Source organism: Scatophagus argus, chromosome 6 (assembly GCF_020382885.2).
Source record: "Scatophagus argus isolate fScaArg1 chromosome 6, fScaArg1.pri, whole genome shotgun sequence".
In the NCBI taxonomy this organism is placed as follows: Eukaryota; Metazoa; Chordata; class Actinopteri; family Scatophagidae; genus Scatophagus; species Scatophagus argus.
In genome coordinates, this window is record NC_058498.1 from 10,762,796 (window position 1) to 10,781,543 (window position 18,748).

The 18,748-nt window shown below is 43.0% G+C and overlaps 1 protein-coding gene across 1 annotated transcript in view; it reads right to left on the bottom strand.

Moving 5' to 3' along the window:
- rnf13 (ring finger protein 13) overlaps positions 1-18,748 on the bottom strand; it is a 37,138-nt gene that overhangs the window by 16,662 nt on the left and 1,728 nt on the right. Inside the window, exons 2-4 of the mRNA XM_046390629.1 lie at positions 16,928-17,179; positions 16,593-16,673; positions 9,716-9,838 (exon numbers count right to left, since the gene is read on the bottom strand). Coding sequence (XP_046246585.1) covers positions 9,716-9,838; positions 16,593-16,673; positions 16,928-17,041 — 318 coding nt within the window. The 5' untranslated portion in view covers positions 17,042-17,179. The remainder of the gene's footprint in view (positions 1-9,715; positions 9,839-16,592; positions 16,674-16,927; positions 17,180-18,748) is intronic.

An 18,748-nucleotide genomic window follows, 5' to 3' on the forward strand; every position in this document is an offset into this window, starting at 1 on the left:
GGATATCTGCAGGTGGTAACCACTGCCAACATTAAATTTCAGAAAAATGTAGTCATTCCTTCTGACAATAGCAGAGGCGCTCGGTATTTCAGGTAAAGCGGAGCTCCTCCAAAGTCCAACACTGCGGAAAACCCTGATCAGGAAAATGATTTCTCCGATTCTGAACTGAAGCACGCCGAGGTTTCCTGTGAATATCTGAAGGAAAGTGTTGGTCAGAAAAAGAAATGTTTCCACTCAACTATAAAATGGGGTGGGGGGATTGGGGGGAGAGAGATTTCAAAGCAGTTTTTCCCCTACAGGTCACTGCCCTAGTGATGTCTGTGCGTGCACGTATTTGCGTGTGAAAGACCTGACTGCCATTGGTCACAGTTGACTGCAGGTGTGTAAATGGTGCCACATTGACCTTCCTGACTCACTGGTGCTGGACTCAACTGTTTGGATCCCCCCCCCCAAAAAAAGAGCAGGACAAGCACCTCAAAGCTGTTGTTCGTGAGCGCAATATATCAGTTAGTTAAAAAACAATTTATTGGCGTCAACTCTCTACAGATATGAAAAAAATGACTGCTTTTCACATGAATTATGCTTGTTCACATATCTTACATCTGCCTTTCCACTCTAGTGTCTGTAAGACTGGTGGTGTGGACAGAGACTGCTGATAGCACCGCTAGTTATTGCTGCACTCTGTGAGTGTGTGTGTCAATAATTACTGCATCTTCTCTCATGTGTGTGTCTCCAGCCAATACAGCAGTCTCCTCATGCGATGCTGCAGCTTAAACACAGTGACTGTCCTCTGCGCACACACACACACACACACACACACACAGACACACACACACACGCACACACACAGTTTTCCATCCTCCTCTGTCTGTTTCCCCATCCATTCTTTCCACCACCCTGCTGTCCTGTGAAGTTCAGGCAGTATAAACAACCAGCGTGGAGCTCGCTGCAGCCACTGGTCTGCATTTGCATTTGCGCAGAGCAGACTTGACCTCGGCTTTGTGTAAATGAGTGTGAGCAGCGCAGCGCACCTTCCTCACACGACAAGCGTTTCAGATCAAACGCAAGTGAATATTTAGCAAAGTGTGGTTTTGTCAACTTAAATGATGAGACATAACAGCTGATGTTCTAAGCGTAATAAGAATGCCAATGAACTTCATTTCGGAAGCTGTAATTAAGGACCTCCAAACTTGAAAAAGCTTCTACTGAATTGGCTCCTGTAGTGGAAATAATACGAACATGGTGAACCCAAACGCTCAGGTGAGTGCACTATGTCTATGTGTATTAGGGCCTGGTCAGCTCGACCCGGATATCCTACGTTTTCCTCTAAAATTTATAATAATTCATCCTCTCTCCTCCTCCTCGTCCTTCCTCTCCACCTGCAACTTTCCCCCACGTCCATCCCTTCACTCCTCCTCCTCATCTCTTTCCCTCCTCCTCTTCCTCATCTCATTTTCAGACCTGAACTAAAAAGCCAAGTCAATTTTATCTATACTGCCAAAAAATACCCGTTCTAAGTCCTTGGGGGGGTCTGGAGAAGGGGTTCAAATTTCTCTAAACTCTATCAGATACAGCTAAGCCACGTTCTGCTCCTCTGCTGTTTGGACAGCAGCTCCCAATCAGGTCCTCATTTCCTCCTCTCTCCTCCTCCCTTAACCGTCTCTCTCGCTCCCCTTCTGTCTCCCATTTATTTTACCTACTCCCATAGCCACTAATTTCTCCTCCTACCTTCTCCCTCATGCCCCTTCTCTCTTCCTCTCCACAAGCTTTCTCCTCCCACCGCTCTTGTTTGATTTCTCCCCACATCTTTTCCTCTCCTCTCAGCTCCCCTCCGTTCCCTTCCCCTTCCTTACCTCTTCCTCTTCTCTAAATTTAACCTCCTCCTTCTGTGTTCTCTCTGCCCTCATTACCCTTGTTATATTACCCCGACTGCCAACTTCTCCAGAAATGTGCCCAGCCTGTATTCTCTCCCTCCCTCCCCTTTTTCTCATAGATCCCCCCCCCCCGCCCGCCTCCTTCATCTCACCCTCCTGTCTCGCTCCTCAGTGTTTCGGAGGAATGCTACGCAGAGCAGAGTCGAGTTTTAGTTTCAAGGTCCAGACTGCTGATTAGATAAAGAGTTCAATAAAACTGCAAACTGCAGGGAGAGGCTACGTACGCTGATAACACAACAGTGCTGCAATTCATGAAGCTCATTTCTGCGTGATATCATACACATATACATAACACCAAAGGTGTTGAAGAGATGAATATAACACATTTTAATGAAGCTCCCTTGTCTCAATTTTAGCTCACCTTTGATTTAAATGTTTATTCAGATGTTTTGTTTTTTTTTTATTGCCTTTTTGCATGTTGCTTTGGACCAAATCTTCTGCCGGTGAACAGTGAAGCACTCTGTGACTCCGGTTCAAGGAAGTGCTATACAAATAAATCCTTACTCACTTCCAACGTATGTGGCCGTATCAGTTTTGTTTGTATGAGGGCGTGTGTGTGTGTGTTCTTGTGATTTTAAAAGAAGCCTAAACAAGAGGGAAACATTTGTCCTCAAATACCTGGAGAAACATTTTAAAACGATGGCCAAGAACAGCACTTGTGCCAGCTGTGTGTTGTGTGCGTATGCCATATACAGTTTGTGAGCTTTGTGCATGCATGTGTGTGTGCTGCCACAGCAAACTGCAAAAGACATAATAAGAGCACAGAGAAAATGACACGGCCACATCAGATATGGATATTGCCCCCCTCCCCTTGCCTCTCACACACAGAAACACACACACACACTCGAGCTAGTCATACATCCAGTCAGCCGCAGTCATACCCTGTCATGAGACTGAGTGAGCGTGTGCAGGAAGCTAGATCATTGTTTGAATAAAGACCGAGGCCTCCAAGTGTGTGTGTGTGTGTGTGTATAGCTCGGGGCTGTGAGGTCACCGTAGCACAAACAGACCACACAATGAAATGCACTTACTGTAAAGCAAGAGGCGGGAAGCAAGGTTAGATGGGAAATTACCAGCCAATAGAACAAACGCTGACCAGCTCAGGCTGCGGCTGGTAAAAAGCAAACTGGCATGAGACGATTTTATTCAGAAGCTGACTGGGCTGGTTATACCGCTGCTGACAAAATAATGCCCCTGACAACCCTCCCAACTCTTCAAAGATCTATTCAGACTTGTTTGATCTGTTGGTAATCTACTGAAGGAGAAAGATCCCAGCACAACCGCACCTAAAGCAGAGGGACTTTAACCTCAGTCTTTTCCACCATTATTTTTCTTCTTCACTGAATCCCTTCATTTGTGCCAAACGGAAAATTAGAGAAATTACACAAATTGCTAAAGGTTACAACATGGATGAGCAAACCTGCCTAAATACTAAGACAGCAGCAGTTTTGGACAGTCTATTGAGCCACAAAACAAAAGCCACACCTGAATTAATAATAATAATTATTATTATTGTTATTTCTGCTTTTTTGTTAAATGTCATTTATTTGACTTAATGTAGACCAAAGACACATTAAACCCATAAAAAGGGGGATGCGCAATCACTTTATGCATTAAAAATGCCAAAATACACAAGACACAAAAAAATATAGTAATAATAATAATAATGTGATTATAGACTAACAATAGCAGAAAAGCCCTGCTATTGAAATCAATTCTAAGAGGCTTTTCATCTAGACATAACAGTGTATGGATGAAATCATTGCTGTTGTATCATTCCACGCTGAAGCTAGCCAGCTATTCCTATTCATAGTCGGTCACCAGGTTAGAATAAGCTTACCTTATTCACTGACGGTTGCTAGCTAATGTTAGCTTCTTAAGCTCTTCTAAGTAGTCACCAACTGTTGTTTAAACTTGTTCATGCGTGTGCCTAACCGGTCTGGAAGTGTTGGGTCAGAACTGCAGGGGCTCATTTGAGTTTGGATGAGCAATTCGAGAAAATAAAATACATACAGACATACAGACAGGCAGTCAGAGACTTTTATTTGGAACGGATGTGTATTGAGGGGAACATTTTATAGTTGAATAATAAACTTGTCAGCGCTCTCTGTTTGATGAAGTTATATTGGTCTGGAGTAGTTAACACTAACACTCACGTCTATATCATGACTCCACAGCATCACGGTTTGTGAATGAGAGAATTGTTTAGTGTACGATGGCTGATCTCTGCCCTGTCACATAAAGTTCACTACTTCCTGACAGGACAAAAGGTATTTATACCCGACTGGACATTAAGTCCGATCTGTCCTTTTTCTAGTATGACCTAAGTCACATTTGGGAAGTTTTCCACCAGACAAAACGCTGTCATCTCAACAGCCACTGGGTGGTTTTACCCTGTGCTCTGGTCACTAGCAACACAAAGTACAAAAGATTCCTACATTTATTTATGTACCTTAAAAGCAGCTACGATCAGTGGTTTTACCAAAACAATGTTTCATGACACTGTGACTCACAGTGATGAGCCCACAGAGAGTCATCAACACAATCTGCTGCTTCTGTTGGTCTCATAGCAAGCTCCAGCTCAATGTGTAGCTATCTGGCCACCATCTTCAACGCTCTGGTTAAAAATTTACTGTGCTGGAAGTGGAGCAGGCTGATAGAAAGAGAGTTCAGCACAACGCCGTGACTCCAGCGTGACTGCTCCAACGATCTTCGCTCTGGCGAAGACTGTCAGCGAAGTCCACTAAACGCCTTGTAAACCAGGCGGTGGGACAACCGCCTCTACTGTTTGGGACACAATTGCTTGGGGACACTGCAGAAGAAGAAAAAAAAAAAAATCCATGCTGTCACAGCTGTATTTAGCAGCTGGAGAGCCAGATATTTCCCTCAGGCACTGGTAGAGAATAAACAAAGAGCTAAAAATACAGTGAGTACTGGATATTCACCAGGTGAATGCAAACAGGACTCCAAATGAATGATAATGTTGCTGCAAAATATGCAGCTGTTTACTAACATTTCTGCCATATTAACTTAAAAGGTGAGGATATGTTAATGTTATGTTCGCAAATTATTTCTGCTACTCCCATTGGGCCAAAAGGGAAAAAAAAAAAAAAGTTTTTCAAGTACACATGCAAAAGTTGTGTTAACATTCAAACATAAGCCAAAAGCACTGTGTGTGTGTATACTTGAAGTCTAACAAACTTTACAAGCTTTTCCGCTTCTTCATTAAAAATTTGCAAAGGTGAATTTTTAAAGCTTTTTAAATCCGGCTTAGATCCATATTTATAATCTTGGTCTTCCCTGCCTTTACTGGCATACTGCAGAGCATCTTGTTGTGTTCCACGTGGAGGCTAACCCATCTCATTCGTGTAACTGTTACACTATGTTTTAACATTTACCATCACTCAGGGCTGACATGATTCCCCCAGTAACTTGATTCCAAAAAGTCAACGATGCTAAATCTTTCAAGTCAAAGTCAAGAGTCTGAAGATCACAAGTTGCTCCTGTTTAATTCGGTAGACATCCACAGTTTAGTCAATGAAACTAGTGGGAAGAAAAGAGGGAACTCAAATAAAAACTGAGAGCAATGGCGGGTAGAGGGCAGCAGAGCGAGACTGAATGAGTGAAAGACAGCAAATAAGAGAAAGAGAAGAAAAAGGGGAACAACGTGGTCCAACAGGGCTCTACATATCTGAGCACATACAGTTACATAACTAGGACATTATGTCTTCATGTATATAGACCAGCTGTCTGTCTGTGTGTCCGTCTCTATGTGTCTGTCTGTGTGTGTGTGTGGGACAGACAGACAGACAGTGTGCAAAGGATCGTCCAAAGAATGAAGGGAGGCACAGTGGTTGTTCATGGGGGGGAGGGAGGAGGAAAAGGGTATTGAGTTTCCTGTTCACCCCCGTCCCCTCTCAGAAAGGTCAGAAAGGTCACCAATGACCCCCCCACCCCCCACCTCAAAGAATCCAAGCGTACAGGAAGTGCAAACCCAGCCTCTCTGGAGATTTATTTTCTGAAAGGAACAGCCATGGAGGAATGCTTTCCTCTCTCTCTCTCTCTCTCTCTCTCACACACACACACACACACACACACACACAAAAAGAGCGAATGTGCCTATTAACACTCCTTCACTTGATCCCCTTCACCCCTCCCCATCTCATACACTCTCTCTGGACATTCGACCTCCTCTCTGTCATGTCATATTGCAACACACACACACACACACTCTTACACTCTTCCTCACACACTCACACTCCACGGGTGGAGGAGCTAACCCTTGACGGAGAGTTAAGTGGGTGAGTGTCCATTTTATTGCCCATTACGACCACGGATCCATTAAAACTGTGCTGTTGCTCACTGGATGCTAATGGCTATATGCTATAGCAGAAGGTTGCAGTGGGGCAGAGAAAGATGGGAGGCAATGGAATGAAACAGTGGGCACGTTGGGAGGTGACACCCCTGCACCACACACACACACACACACACACACACGAGTGCCTCATCTCAGTCAAGATGGAATCTATTATGCCTTTGTTTCCCTGCAGCTTCTGGAGGGAATTGAGCTCAGCTAAGAGGGCGGGAGGGAGGGAGTATATGCCTGAGTCTATGTGTGTGTGTGTGTGTATGTGTGTGTGAGAGAGAGACAGAGGGTGAGAGAAAGACAACAGGACAACAGCGCAACAAAAGGACAACTAGGAGAATGACTGATATGCAAGTTGAGTGTGTATGATAGAGAGATAGAGAGAGAGAGAGAGAGAGAGAGAGAGAGACAGAGAGAGAGAGCGCAAACTGTATATATGTGTGTTTCAGCATCAGACAGAAGTTAGACAGCATAGCCAGACCTCAGACAGACTCTGTGTGTGTGTGTGTCTGTCTGTGGGTGTGTGTGTGTGTGCGCGCGTGTGTGCAAATATAAAGGAAACTGACAAGCAAGTGCGTGAAGAGAGATAGGAAAGAGATAACACAGTTTGACTAGTTTAAAGCTGACTGTCAAATCTAACCAATCAAAGTGTGCCTTTTAAAACTAGTTTTCATCTTTATGTGTGCTGAGGAGAAGTTTAAATCTAGCCAGCAAACACATGGATTTATTCTGAGAGCTGTGAGAGATAATTATTTTGGGGTGCGCTTTTGCTTTTATTTTGATAGTACCAGAAATACTGACAGGAAATACAAGGATTCAGTGAAGAGGGCTTTTGACATTTCAAGGTGGACACCCAAGTATATCTGACCAAATGTGAAATCTCCCCTTCTGTTCCTGAGTTATCATGCTGGCAAACAAACACAGAGAAAAAGTAAAAAAAGGAGGAGCAATAAGGGCTTCAAGGAAATATCATCCAAATGTTTGCTGTAAGCAGAAGGATGTGAGAAACTTCGACTGCACATAACTCAGCAGCGCTGGAGGGAATAATGAAAAATGCACAAAAAAGTAAAATTTTCAATGTGTGAGCATATGATAAACGTAAACATTTTTCCCCTCTCTAAAAATGCAGTTTGGTATTTTTACTTGACTAGTACACTGCCTGTTCAAAATTGACCGACTGCTTGGTCTTGGGTGTTGCTGCCGGCAGCTTTCTCGACAACCGCTGATCCAGACTACTTCACACTCAGCAGTGCACGTTCTTGGGGTCCTCAGCACCACACCCACCAAGTGTGAAGTTGATCACATGAACAGTTGTATAGTCAGGACAGACGGACCAGCAGACTAGAGATTCCTTCCATTTTAGACAGCTGACTGAAACAAATAATCAATTAGGCCTGAATGTCAAAACTTACTTCAAAAGTCCAGTACTTGCTGGTGAGAAATGCATTATGGCATTAATGTGCTGCAAGGTTACACTAAAAATGCCACCAGATCTCAGCAACAAAAAAAAAAAGAAAAAAAAGAAAAAAAAAGAAAGTGAACTTCAACAAATCAAAGTTGCTCCTGTGACGCTTGCAGGAGGTTAAATGACAAATCCGACACGTTTCAGTGCACTTCAGTGAGCATACACGGTGCGTCAGACCCATAGCTATGTGGAACGGAGTCTGGTTACACTCCAGCAAAGGGAACACCTCACTGCTCTGTCTGTCAACATGCTTCTACAAAAGTGTGTGTGCGTGTGTGTGTGTGTGTTTAAGCCTGTGTGTGATGCAGTAAGACCTTATAAGGCCCTATGGCTGGTTCTGACTTACAACAGAGTAGAGGAGGGGAAAAAAGAAAAGCAAAAAGGAACAGAGGGAAAAATACACTGAAAAAAATAACAAAGACAGATAGCCAGGAAATGTGAGAGTGAATGAACAACCAAGATGGGAAAAGGCATGGCTGAAAAAGTATAAGAGGAACGGACGGAGAGGCAGAGAGAGAAAGATGCCAAGAGGCTGCATGCTTTCCTCCCTTTCACCCCATTACTCATCCCTGCTCTCCCCTCTCACAACCCTGGCTCTCTGTTCTCCCCCCATCTCCTCCCTTCTCTTCACCCCTTTCTATTGTTTCTTCTGCTTAACACAGGGTCGAATCCACAAGATTTAAGATGCATTTTGCGACAACTTTTTTTTTTTGTTGTTGCCTCTAGTGCAAAAGTGATTTTAAAAAAAAACAAAAAAAAGACCAAAGCAAAAGAGTGGGGAAAATAACTCAGCTGATTCAAATAATTCATTCTGAATCATTTCACTTCTGGCACAAATCCTCCTTGGGAATCAGCAGAGGGTGCATTAATAATAAAACTCATAGTTCACATGCTCTATTGCCAAGTTTATCAAGTGTTTCGACCACAAGTTTGAAGTTTTTCCTCATCACAGCGGATAGGCAATGTGATCACTGCTGAAGTATCTGCAAACAATTCGGGATGTCCGCTGGTTCTGAAAAAAAAAAAAGTCTCAACAGGAAATGTCTTTGAATTCAGTAACAGGAACTGTGTCATCAAGGTCTCAAACATCCTTAAAAAATATTACAGCCAGTGTGAGCGTCTTCGCATCGACTAGTCGGGCTTTAACTGAGGTTAGCAGGTCAGTTATGCAGACAATGTTTTCTTACTCTGTTCCATTTCTCCTTTGTCTTTCTACTCCTCTTTAGGTGCTGAAGTAGGCAACACACACACACACACACACACACACACACACCCTCTCTGCACTGCACATGACCTGATGCCTCACTTGACTCACAGCTTCAGCAACACAAGAGGCAAAGTGGACTTTTTTTTACTCCCCAGGTCCAGCATCTCACACACACACACACACACACACACACACACACAAACCAGCAGCAGTAGAGTGGGATAGATGATCATGCAGGAAATCATATTTCAGGAAATTGCTGCTTCCTGTTTTCCTGTGCCCACCAGATGATCTAACAGCTTCAGTGAAATCAACTCTGAAACAACACCTCCTGATATAAATGCAGCGTGAGGCCTCGCACACACTGTTACAGTTCTGGCAGCTTGCCCTTGATAAATTAACAGCTGCTGAAGTAAAAGATTTTTTTTTTTTCCAATTACTTGCAGGTATTGCTATGCAGTAAAACAGCGCTTCCACTAAACGAGCACTGGAGGCCTGTTAGCAAAATACAAGTGAACCAAAAAAAGGGTCATAATTCAGTGTACCAACACTGCTGCTCATAGTTTTGGGCAGGCAGTCAGTGCCCTGCTCAGATATCAGAATAACAGCGATTATACTACCCTTCAATATAAAGCAGTCACGTTTAGATGAAAAGTACATGTTTGCGGTTGATTATGAGTGTGGTGGGGTTTAGTTAGGAAGGACAGACATCTCTAACAATCACGCATGTGTAAACGCTGTACCTTGACGTCAAAGTTGCAGTCGAAGCGTTTGATGAGGACGATGAAGGCGCCCGTCAAGTTGTCCCTCGGAGGGGGTTCGATGGGCTCGCACGCATTTTCTGGTCGTGCACCAATCAAGAAGCCCTGCGGGGATGACATGGCATGGTGAGAAACACCACAAGCGGGACCTACATCCAACGTCAAGCAAATGTCACTCCTTGGAAGTCAAACAGGTGTTAAATGAGCCATTTTCCCAAACAAGATATCGCTTTTGCATAGAGAGCACTAATAAGCTAAGATACAACAGTACTTCCATAAACAGCAGTATTTTTCAGTTCAAAAAAGGACTAGTTATACTCATGATAAGTGACACTGGTGATAAATGACGCTGTGTGCCGCCATCTTTGTTCAAGCCTCCTGCTGCTTCCACATTAACAACATCCATCACAAACCACGACTCAAAAACAAACCAGCGAGAAAGAAACAAGATGCTGAGAGGCAGTTCTGCTGGAGCACCAGATGTACCACTGGCAAATCAAACATAAATTTAACATGGTAATCCATGCATAATGAATACAGAACTTTCCACTGGAATGAAGACACATGATGATGTGCGTGTCTTTTTATGGTCATGTAAACCTACGCGTACATTTTGCATGTATCAAAGTCTACAAGCTTCCAGGGTGTTTTCAATTTGTCAGGGTCTCATTTTGCCCTGAAAAAACTCTCGACCTTCTATTTCCCATCTATCTTTCTCTGTCTGCTGCTTCCTGTCTTAGTCCGACTTCCAACAGCAGCCTTTTGAAGTGACTGATGAGAGGGAGATAGTGAGAAAAGATGGAGAGAGAGGGGTAGACAGAGAGGCTGACAGAGTGATAAAGGGAAGGAGGACAAAGGCAGAAAACAGCAAAAAAAAAAAACACAAATATGGAGGCGGAGGGAAATTAAATACAGACAAAAGAAAAAAAAAACAAAAATAGAAAGGTGAAGACAAGAAGAGGCAGACTGATGGTGAGAAAAGAGAAGGAGCAAAGAACCACAGCAGATAAATGGAGATGAGATGATGAAAAGAAAATTCACAAGAGATGAGGAGGGAGGGACCTGATGTGATATACATTTCTGAACCTCCGCTGAGCTTATGCAAGTGTAACTAACACCACTGTATGTGTGTCAGCGGCAGGGTGGTAGACAGGAAGTGTGGACTGCTGTGGGACTCTGGGAGTCAGCTCTCCCTTAAAGTCAACGCTTTAAAATACAATAAAAAAAAAAAAAAAAAAAAAAAAAAAAACAGCCCGTATGTCAAGTAGAGTCAGCACTTTTCTCTCACTGACACACACACACACACACACACAAAGCTGGTGTCTGCTAGCAGCCGACTGGTTTGCTGCGAGTGTCTCTTGCCGGCTGCCACGACTCCAAAACAGAAGCTTGGCCACATATGGAAAATAACCACAGTGACCCATCACATTTACTAGCAAAAACCGAACCAACGACGCACGACAGAGGGCACAGCCATGTTGTAGTTTAACGGTGGCAAGACTTAATGAATGAAAGGTCAAATTCAGGGATCATCTGTGACATCTCACATCGGGAAGGAGAAGCGTGTGAGGAATCACCCACCGCCCTCACCTCTGGGCGCCTCCCTCCAGCGCAGCCCTGCCTTGCTGCTAAATGACATCACTGTGCCACTGCCTCACATTCCTCCTCCTGACTCTGAAAGCAGTGGCAAGAGCGCCCTCTGTTGGGTTACAAATGAAATAAAATAAAATACCTGCCAGAACTGCAGAATGCGGAGAGGAGAGGAAGGTGAAAAACAGGAAATAACTGGGGAAGGAGGTGAAATCCTCAAAGGAGGAAATGCAGTGTGGGGGGTCGAAACTCACCTCACAGAGAATGTTTGTACTGTAATAACACCAGAGTGATATCCCCATTATTACTCCATCAGTCCTGGCCCAAAGTGTCAAAGTTTGGAAAAAAACCAAATGAAGGCTAATCATTCATCAATCATATGATGTTGAAACAGAGAAGTTGTTTCAGTTCACATGTTCAGTCATGAATTATTCGTACATCTGGCAGAGTCAGGGAGAAGGCAAGAGTCTGTGGTGAGAAGGCAGAATCAAGTATCTGGTCAGGTTAGGATAAAGCAGATAAAGTTGGTTTAAATGCAGACTGAGTTAACTGTCAGTTAAAAATTCAATGTTGAAACATTATTTAGAACATCAAAAATGCCAGTAAGACATTGTTTCTGGTGCTTCTTTTGACTCTCACGATATTCCAAAGAGTGTGTCTTAAAAGACTGACTACAACTTGGAACTGACGCACGTGTAGAACAGATAACCGAGAGTCCAATTCAGTGATAGATATCCTTCACTGCATATTGGTGGGTTTCTTGGAGATCTTCAAGTGGATACAATTGATGCTAACAATTAAGAGAATCAATTTCGAGTGATTATTTCTTCTTCTGCCAGTAATTCAGGGCTTCGGTCTTAACACGTTCAGCGGGATTTTCTGCTGTTAAAGAATTCAACAGGGAGGATAAGGTTTCTTTTTTTTTTTCCTGGTGGACAAACTACTGCGTAGTAGTCACACCTAATCACTGAAGACCTCACTATAGGATTTGTTTGCTTATTTGCCCTGGATGCAGGTGCAGGAAAACAGAAGAATCGGTATGTCGCTCTGGGCTGACTGGGACTGCTTGTAAGCAGATTGAAGCTTGTGCGACTCTGCACTCAGACTAAACGACGTTCAGATTGTTGCCTAAATCACCTCAAAACCCCACCTAACTTACGCATCACCACAACAGGAAGCAGATGAGCCAACAGAGCGTACAGACAACTTTTACCCACATTATATTGCTAGTCTATAACCACAATATCTACTACACTGATTACTAGGGTCCTGAGGCATAAACCCTTGACCTCCTTACTGAAACTTATCCCATTATTGCACTCAACCTGGACAAGAATGCCACTGAAATGGGACGGCTGTAGTCGAAATGCACAAAAACGAAAATCGTATCTGGGTCGCATTCTGGTCTGGCTGAGAAAATGTGGGTGGGGAAATTGAACGAGATATGCCTGAAACTGTCTTTTACGGCAGCTATGATTAGTTCGCCACCAACATTTACCAGAACCAAGGTACTACAGAAATGACTCATGCATGTGCATTAAGTAACCACACTAGTTCTTGATCTCCATCACAACTGAGACAAACTTTCACATTTCCTTTCGGTGTCAACATTTCCCCTCTTGCTGGTAGACACAGCAGACGTCCACGTGAGCACGTTTAAGCAGACAACTGGTTCGATTATTTGCTGGAACTAAAAGGAGGAAGATGTTTGTTTGGGTCCTCAGGGGTCCTTGAGGGCCTTCAAGGATCCCTGTACGTATATTTAGAACATTTGACTGTGAGAGTAAATTCTTGACCTTGACTTGAATTCTTGAACATTTGACTTGAGTTTAATTTGTCAAAATGTCATTAAAATTTAAACCACATGAAATCAGGGAATGCAGTCAGTTACACACATGGTCAACACAGAGAGACGACCTACATATTCTTGAATTGTGGGAGGAAAACGGAGCAACCAAATGAAACCTACACAACCGCAGGGCAAACAAGCTTTATATATAGAAGTAACCACTTAAAGTATGCAGCCTCCTCGTGCAATATCACCATATTCCTCTCAAAGTGCAACACTCAAGGGAGGAGAGTTTCCTGTTGCCTCTTTACCCTGAACACTTCCCACAAACAAAGACAACTTCAATCAAATTCTTGTCTGTAGAGCTAAATTAGAGCCTGAGCAAAGAACTGCACAGAAGCTTGTGCAAACTGTGGTTTAACCAACAGATAGAAAGTCCACTCTGCTGTTTATTAAGTAACCAAATCAGTCAGCCACTCAGGATTACTTTGAGGTGGTAGTAGATGTAGTGACAGTAGAAATCCAGCCATTTGTGATTTCTGGAAAAGCACTCACTTGGAAATCAGGATCTAAAAAGGTGGACACAAAGGACTCAACTATATTTTTGCATATTTTATGGTGTGTGCTTCACAGACTTTAGCAGTGGTCAAACCCAGGCCACTTCCACTGTTACTCCACCATCCAAACCACAGAGACTTTCCAAAGGAAACCCGAGCATTTCTTCTGTCTGCAGATCAGTCTATAATTGTGGAAGTAGAAATGGCTATAAAAACGAAGTTAAAAAAAAATAAAAAATCCTCGTGGCGTAAGGAAACACGGTTATTTTGAGTCTGGTGTCATTTATTGGCCGGTATCATATCTAAAATAAAACAAACAAAAAAACTATCACAATGCTGAACCATGTCTGCACAGTTTGTAGTCAGGTTCTCTACAATTACTTCTTGTGTTTAACCATAATTTACTTAATCTAACATAGTTAAGTCTGCACAGTAGTTACTCCACATACAAATCTTTATGCAAACATGTTACGGCTGTTTGATTTCCCCAAATCAAACTACTAGTATGCTAAGATCAGAAAAGAAACAAAGCATGACTGTTGCATACTGTGGGTGTACACAGGCTTGCAGTGGCCTTGCAATGAGACCCCAAGGCAACTGTAAACAGCCCCGGTTGTGTTGGTAGGAACAGGGAGGCCTCTGTTTGAAGCCTCGCACCCTGTAGGGACTCCTCTGGAGACAAACATGCTTGTGCTGCCTTGTGATTGAGAGTTTCTTTCACTTCAGGCTACAACATCTGAAGTGAGTTTGGCTGGTAACTAAAAAATGTTACCAAACTTTCTTCCAGTGTATAGTTTCATGTACAGATTTCCTATTCAAAAACTGTGTCATAAATCAATTGTTAGGTCCAGATGTACTAAGGCCTTTCAGTTTCTATAAGGAGCTTTTCGTAGGTGCTGACATGTAGTTGGAAGAGGTTAATTATACCTTCCTACGGTTTTAATAAGAGTCACATAAGCAACTGGGCTTTTTCATCTAAACAGCAGGAGCAAATGACGGTATATTAAAAATTAGGTTGTGGTGGGGAAAAGGAAACTGAGCCTTTGCTTTGTAGCAAATAGTCGACACACCAGTTGGCACATTTTACCACTACTTTCACTTCCATCAGACAAAGAGTGAATGCACTGCAAAATCTGCGGCGTGCACACAGCAAAAAGTACCATCAGTGTTTGACAGGCATGGCAAATCTCCAGCTCTTCCAGTAAGCGACATGGGAAGCTCTTCTCTACGCCTTTATGTCTGACGGTGGTGTTACTGTGGGTGTATTCTTACATTAAAATTTTGCTGAGTTCAGCTGCAAATCGCAGCTGTTGTCTGTAAAAGCCCGCCACCAAACTCACTCAGAGAGATGCAGACAAAGGCAGGGCAAAGGAGGATAACTCTGAAATGGATGGATCGAGTTTAGCCGTCAGGGACAAGGGCAGCATGTCTGCATGGCACACTCTGGCTTCTCTGCCCCGGCTAGACGACAGCAGGGCAGCAGAGGTGATTAAATGTGAAGTTAAGACAGGAGAACGGGGAGAGACTAAGCCATTTCTCACCTTTCATGACACAAAATCTTACATAAGATTCATATGCAGGCTCATGCACAAACACACACGCACACACACAGGACTATGTGCAACAATTCCTGCAAACAGCAGGGCTTTATTTGACACATCATTCTCAAATCACTACTTCTGGCAAGGCCCCTATCAACAAACATGACTACATAAGCATAGAACAAATAGCTGATGTGACAAAATATATTTTTAGTACATGCCAAGTGCTGCTCAGCAATTAACACTTATGTCCCGTGTATATTTTGAAATGAGAGGGAGTTGGAAATGTGTTCATGTTAACAATGTCAACCAGAGCCTCAACTCCTAAAATATACCATGAGATCACACCTCATGTGACATGAGTGTCAAGGTCAATCCATGGGTGTACCATAGTGATGTAATGAGACCAAACATAGCATCCTTAAATTCAGTTAAGTAGCAGTAACTATGAATGTCCGAACAGCTGGTACTTAACCTGCACACACACACACACACACACACCAAGACACAAAGTGTTTTTGTCACCAGCTTGCTTCTGTTCCCCAAAAGCACTTGTACAGCAACAACAACAACTGGGCTCTTAACTGTGAAAAACGCCACAATGACTGGCTTAGATAGCAGACATGAATCATCCCTTCTGTTGGGAGCTTTGTGGATCAAACAGGGGCTTCTGGCTGGGGGGGGCGTGACATGCAGAAACCTCACAACAACACACATTATTACAGTCCTCAACACAGTGCAGTAATGTTTGGGAGCTGGTTCATTGCATGTTATTAAACGCTGAGGGAGCTTCATTTAGGTCCAGCCTCAGTGTAATCTGAATACGTCTCGCAGTAGTTCTTCAGTGTGGAGTTAAACTGGCTGCTATAACACACACTGACATTTGCACTGAGATGACAACATTAGTAAGATTACAGCTGTTTTCCAGTGTTAGTCCATAAAAAAATCCCATAAATTAGAAGTGAAACCAAGTTCATGTACAGACTTTAACAGTGAAACTTTTGTTAACATTTGGACATAGGCTGTGTACTGTAGGTATCATTTACACTGTAAAACACTTATACACAGAAGATCACACATATTTTTGCATTTATATTGCATGTTTTTCAAAATTTCTTCTAATTGTAACTGTAAAACTGTTATTATTTTGCTCACTTCCTCATACATTTTTGATCTTTTCTTTTGCTCACTTCCTCATACGTTTTTGATCTTTTCATCACAACAATACAGAGCCAGGAATATCTTCTGCTTCCTCCAAATCTTTTTTGTGTGTGTGCGTTTATTTTCATGGTTAAACTTTAATTCATTGGAGAGTTAAGATGGAAACATGCCATAAAAATCTCAGAAGAAACGGCTTCACTAGCTGACCCTTCTGTACTCACCTTCAGTCCCTCACTGGGTAGCCGGTAGCCAAACCGAGCAGGCAGGTCATCAAAGTTCTCTGTTTTGTTGTCAAACGAGTACTGAAAGATTAAAAGATGAGTTACGTTTGATTCAAGATATTTTACGGAGGCTGAAGCATCATCAAACTGAATGGTTAGGCTCCTTTCTTAAGAGAAATAACAAATCGTAACCCGCATACTATGACTTTGACCACTAGGGGGCATAAAGATACAAAACGTATCTATTGCTAACCTGTATTTCTGCATAGGTGTGGGTGTACATGCATTACAGTGTTACACTATGTGTGGTCTTAGGAGGATTATGAATTACTCACAGCAGCGATGTCGGCCTCCACGGGCAGCAGGTTGAGGAAGGCAAAGAGCTGAACGGTGAAGATGGTGTAAATCTGCGTGGCCGACAGCATCAGCATTCCCAGGGACAGCAACATCTTGGCATCACGTTACAACCACCCGCTGCTATGCCACTCACTCATAAACATGCACGACCATAAACACACACACGCACAAACGAATGATCATGCACACTGGCCTGCAGTGGAACCCGTATATGCCCGTCGTCGTCACACCTAGAAAGGACACAAATGATGGGTTTATGCTGAAATGTGTATACTGATGAAAAAGTGTCATATATGAAATGAAAATTCTCAAGCGAGGCACCACAAAGGTGTATTGAGGGGCACATACTCTCCTAATGCAAACACTTTCATTCAAACAGATTATTTTAAGCCACTACAAGTTTGTCAATCGGTTTTGTCCTTGTCCAATAGACGTAATGTGATCTTGACATTGGGCATGACATTTATTGGAAAAATTGTCAGTTGCTTCTTTCAAACAGAAGCCTGAGGTCAATGTGAGCAACAACAGAGCAACTTTCACATGCCGGTGTCTGTCACAATTGGCATGAGAAGAGGGGGGGGGCGGGGGGGGGGGGGGGGGGGGGGGGGGGGGGCAAAAAAAGTTTGGCACCTTAAACAAAATTTGTCAAACAGATTAGCTGTACTGGACAGTCAAATGTGGACTGTTTTATGCAATTTTCAGATGTTTGACTTGTTTGCCAATTGCTGCAGCAGCAGTGTACTGTGGCAGACTAAGACTAGTCCAGTCCTGCATCTGGTCTTTCAATTATTTCACTCCACATGTGTGTGCCACTGGGAGGTGTGTGTGTGAAGTGGAATATCCCCACTCCAGTCCTTTTCACTGTTCTGACTACATGAAAAGTGATGTCCTATCTTTTCATTTGAAGAAAATACCCTGCAAAAGTGCATCTTTGCTTTGAGTTATTTTTTTAGAAATTTTCTTTCACCTAGTGCCTTTGCTCAGCATCAGGATTATCTCGCTGCTAGCTGATGTTTGTGTCAGTTAAGTTTCTTAGTCAGCTAGCTGCCTCATGACCACTGAAGTGAGATTCACGTCTAACATTACAGCATAAGGGGTACGGGCTCACAAAGGGGAGGGCAGCATGTGATCAGGTCAGGAGAAACCAACAGCTAAGGGCTTATCAGACTTAAGACCATTAAGCTGCGCTGGCAATAAAAGGTAGGCTCATAGTATTTGAGCATAATTGCCGTGGGTTTGTGGTGTCATTTTGAAAACAGTAAGGAAGTTTTATACTCAAATCAATACATCATGGGTATGTGAACATCAAGCTGGATGTGGTCATTTGTGTATTCCCCAGGAATTCCTGCCTTTTTGTTTTCTTTGCAATGTATCCATGCATCTAAAAGTATGAGGTGGAATTTCCCTACTATACTGTAGCAGTAATGCTTTAAACACATGGTTGCATCTGAATAAAATAAATAAATACAGCTTTCGTAGCATCTGTCCTCATTTATTACTAAACACAATGCTACGTCTAAGTAATCTGCACTCACTGGACTGCTTCAATTCATCAGTAGAAACACATTAGATTCACGGTGGGGTAACATTTCCAGTTAAATGTATGCTTCCAGTGAATAACTTCCACTGTGAAACATGCTGAATCATTACAAGACAGAGGAGTACAGAGGACTGATACAAGGCTTTGTCACAAGGCACAACAACAACCACCTGAAGCTCAGTATCATCAAATCCAATGAGCTTGTGGTGGACTACAATGCTTCAGATACGGATGCTGCCACAAAAGAGCTTCTCACACG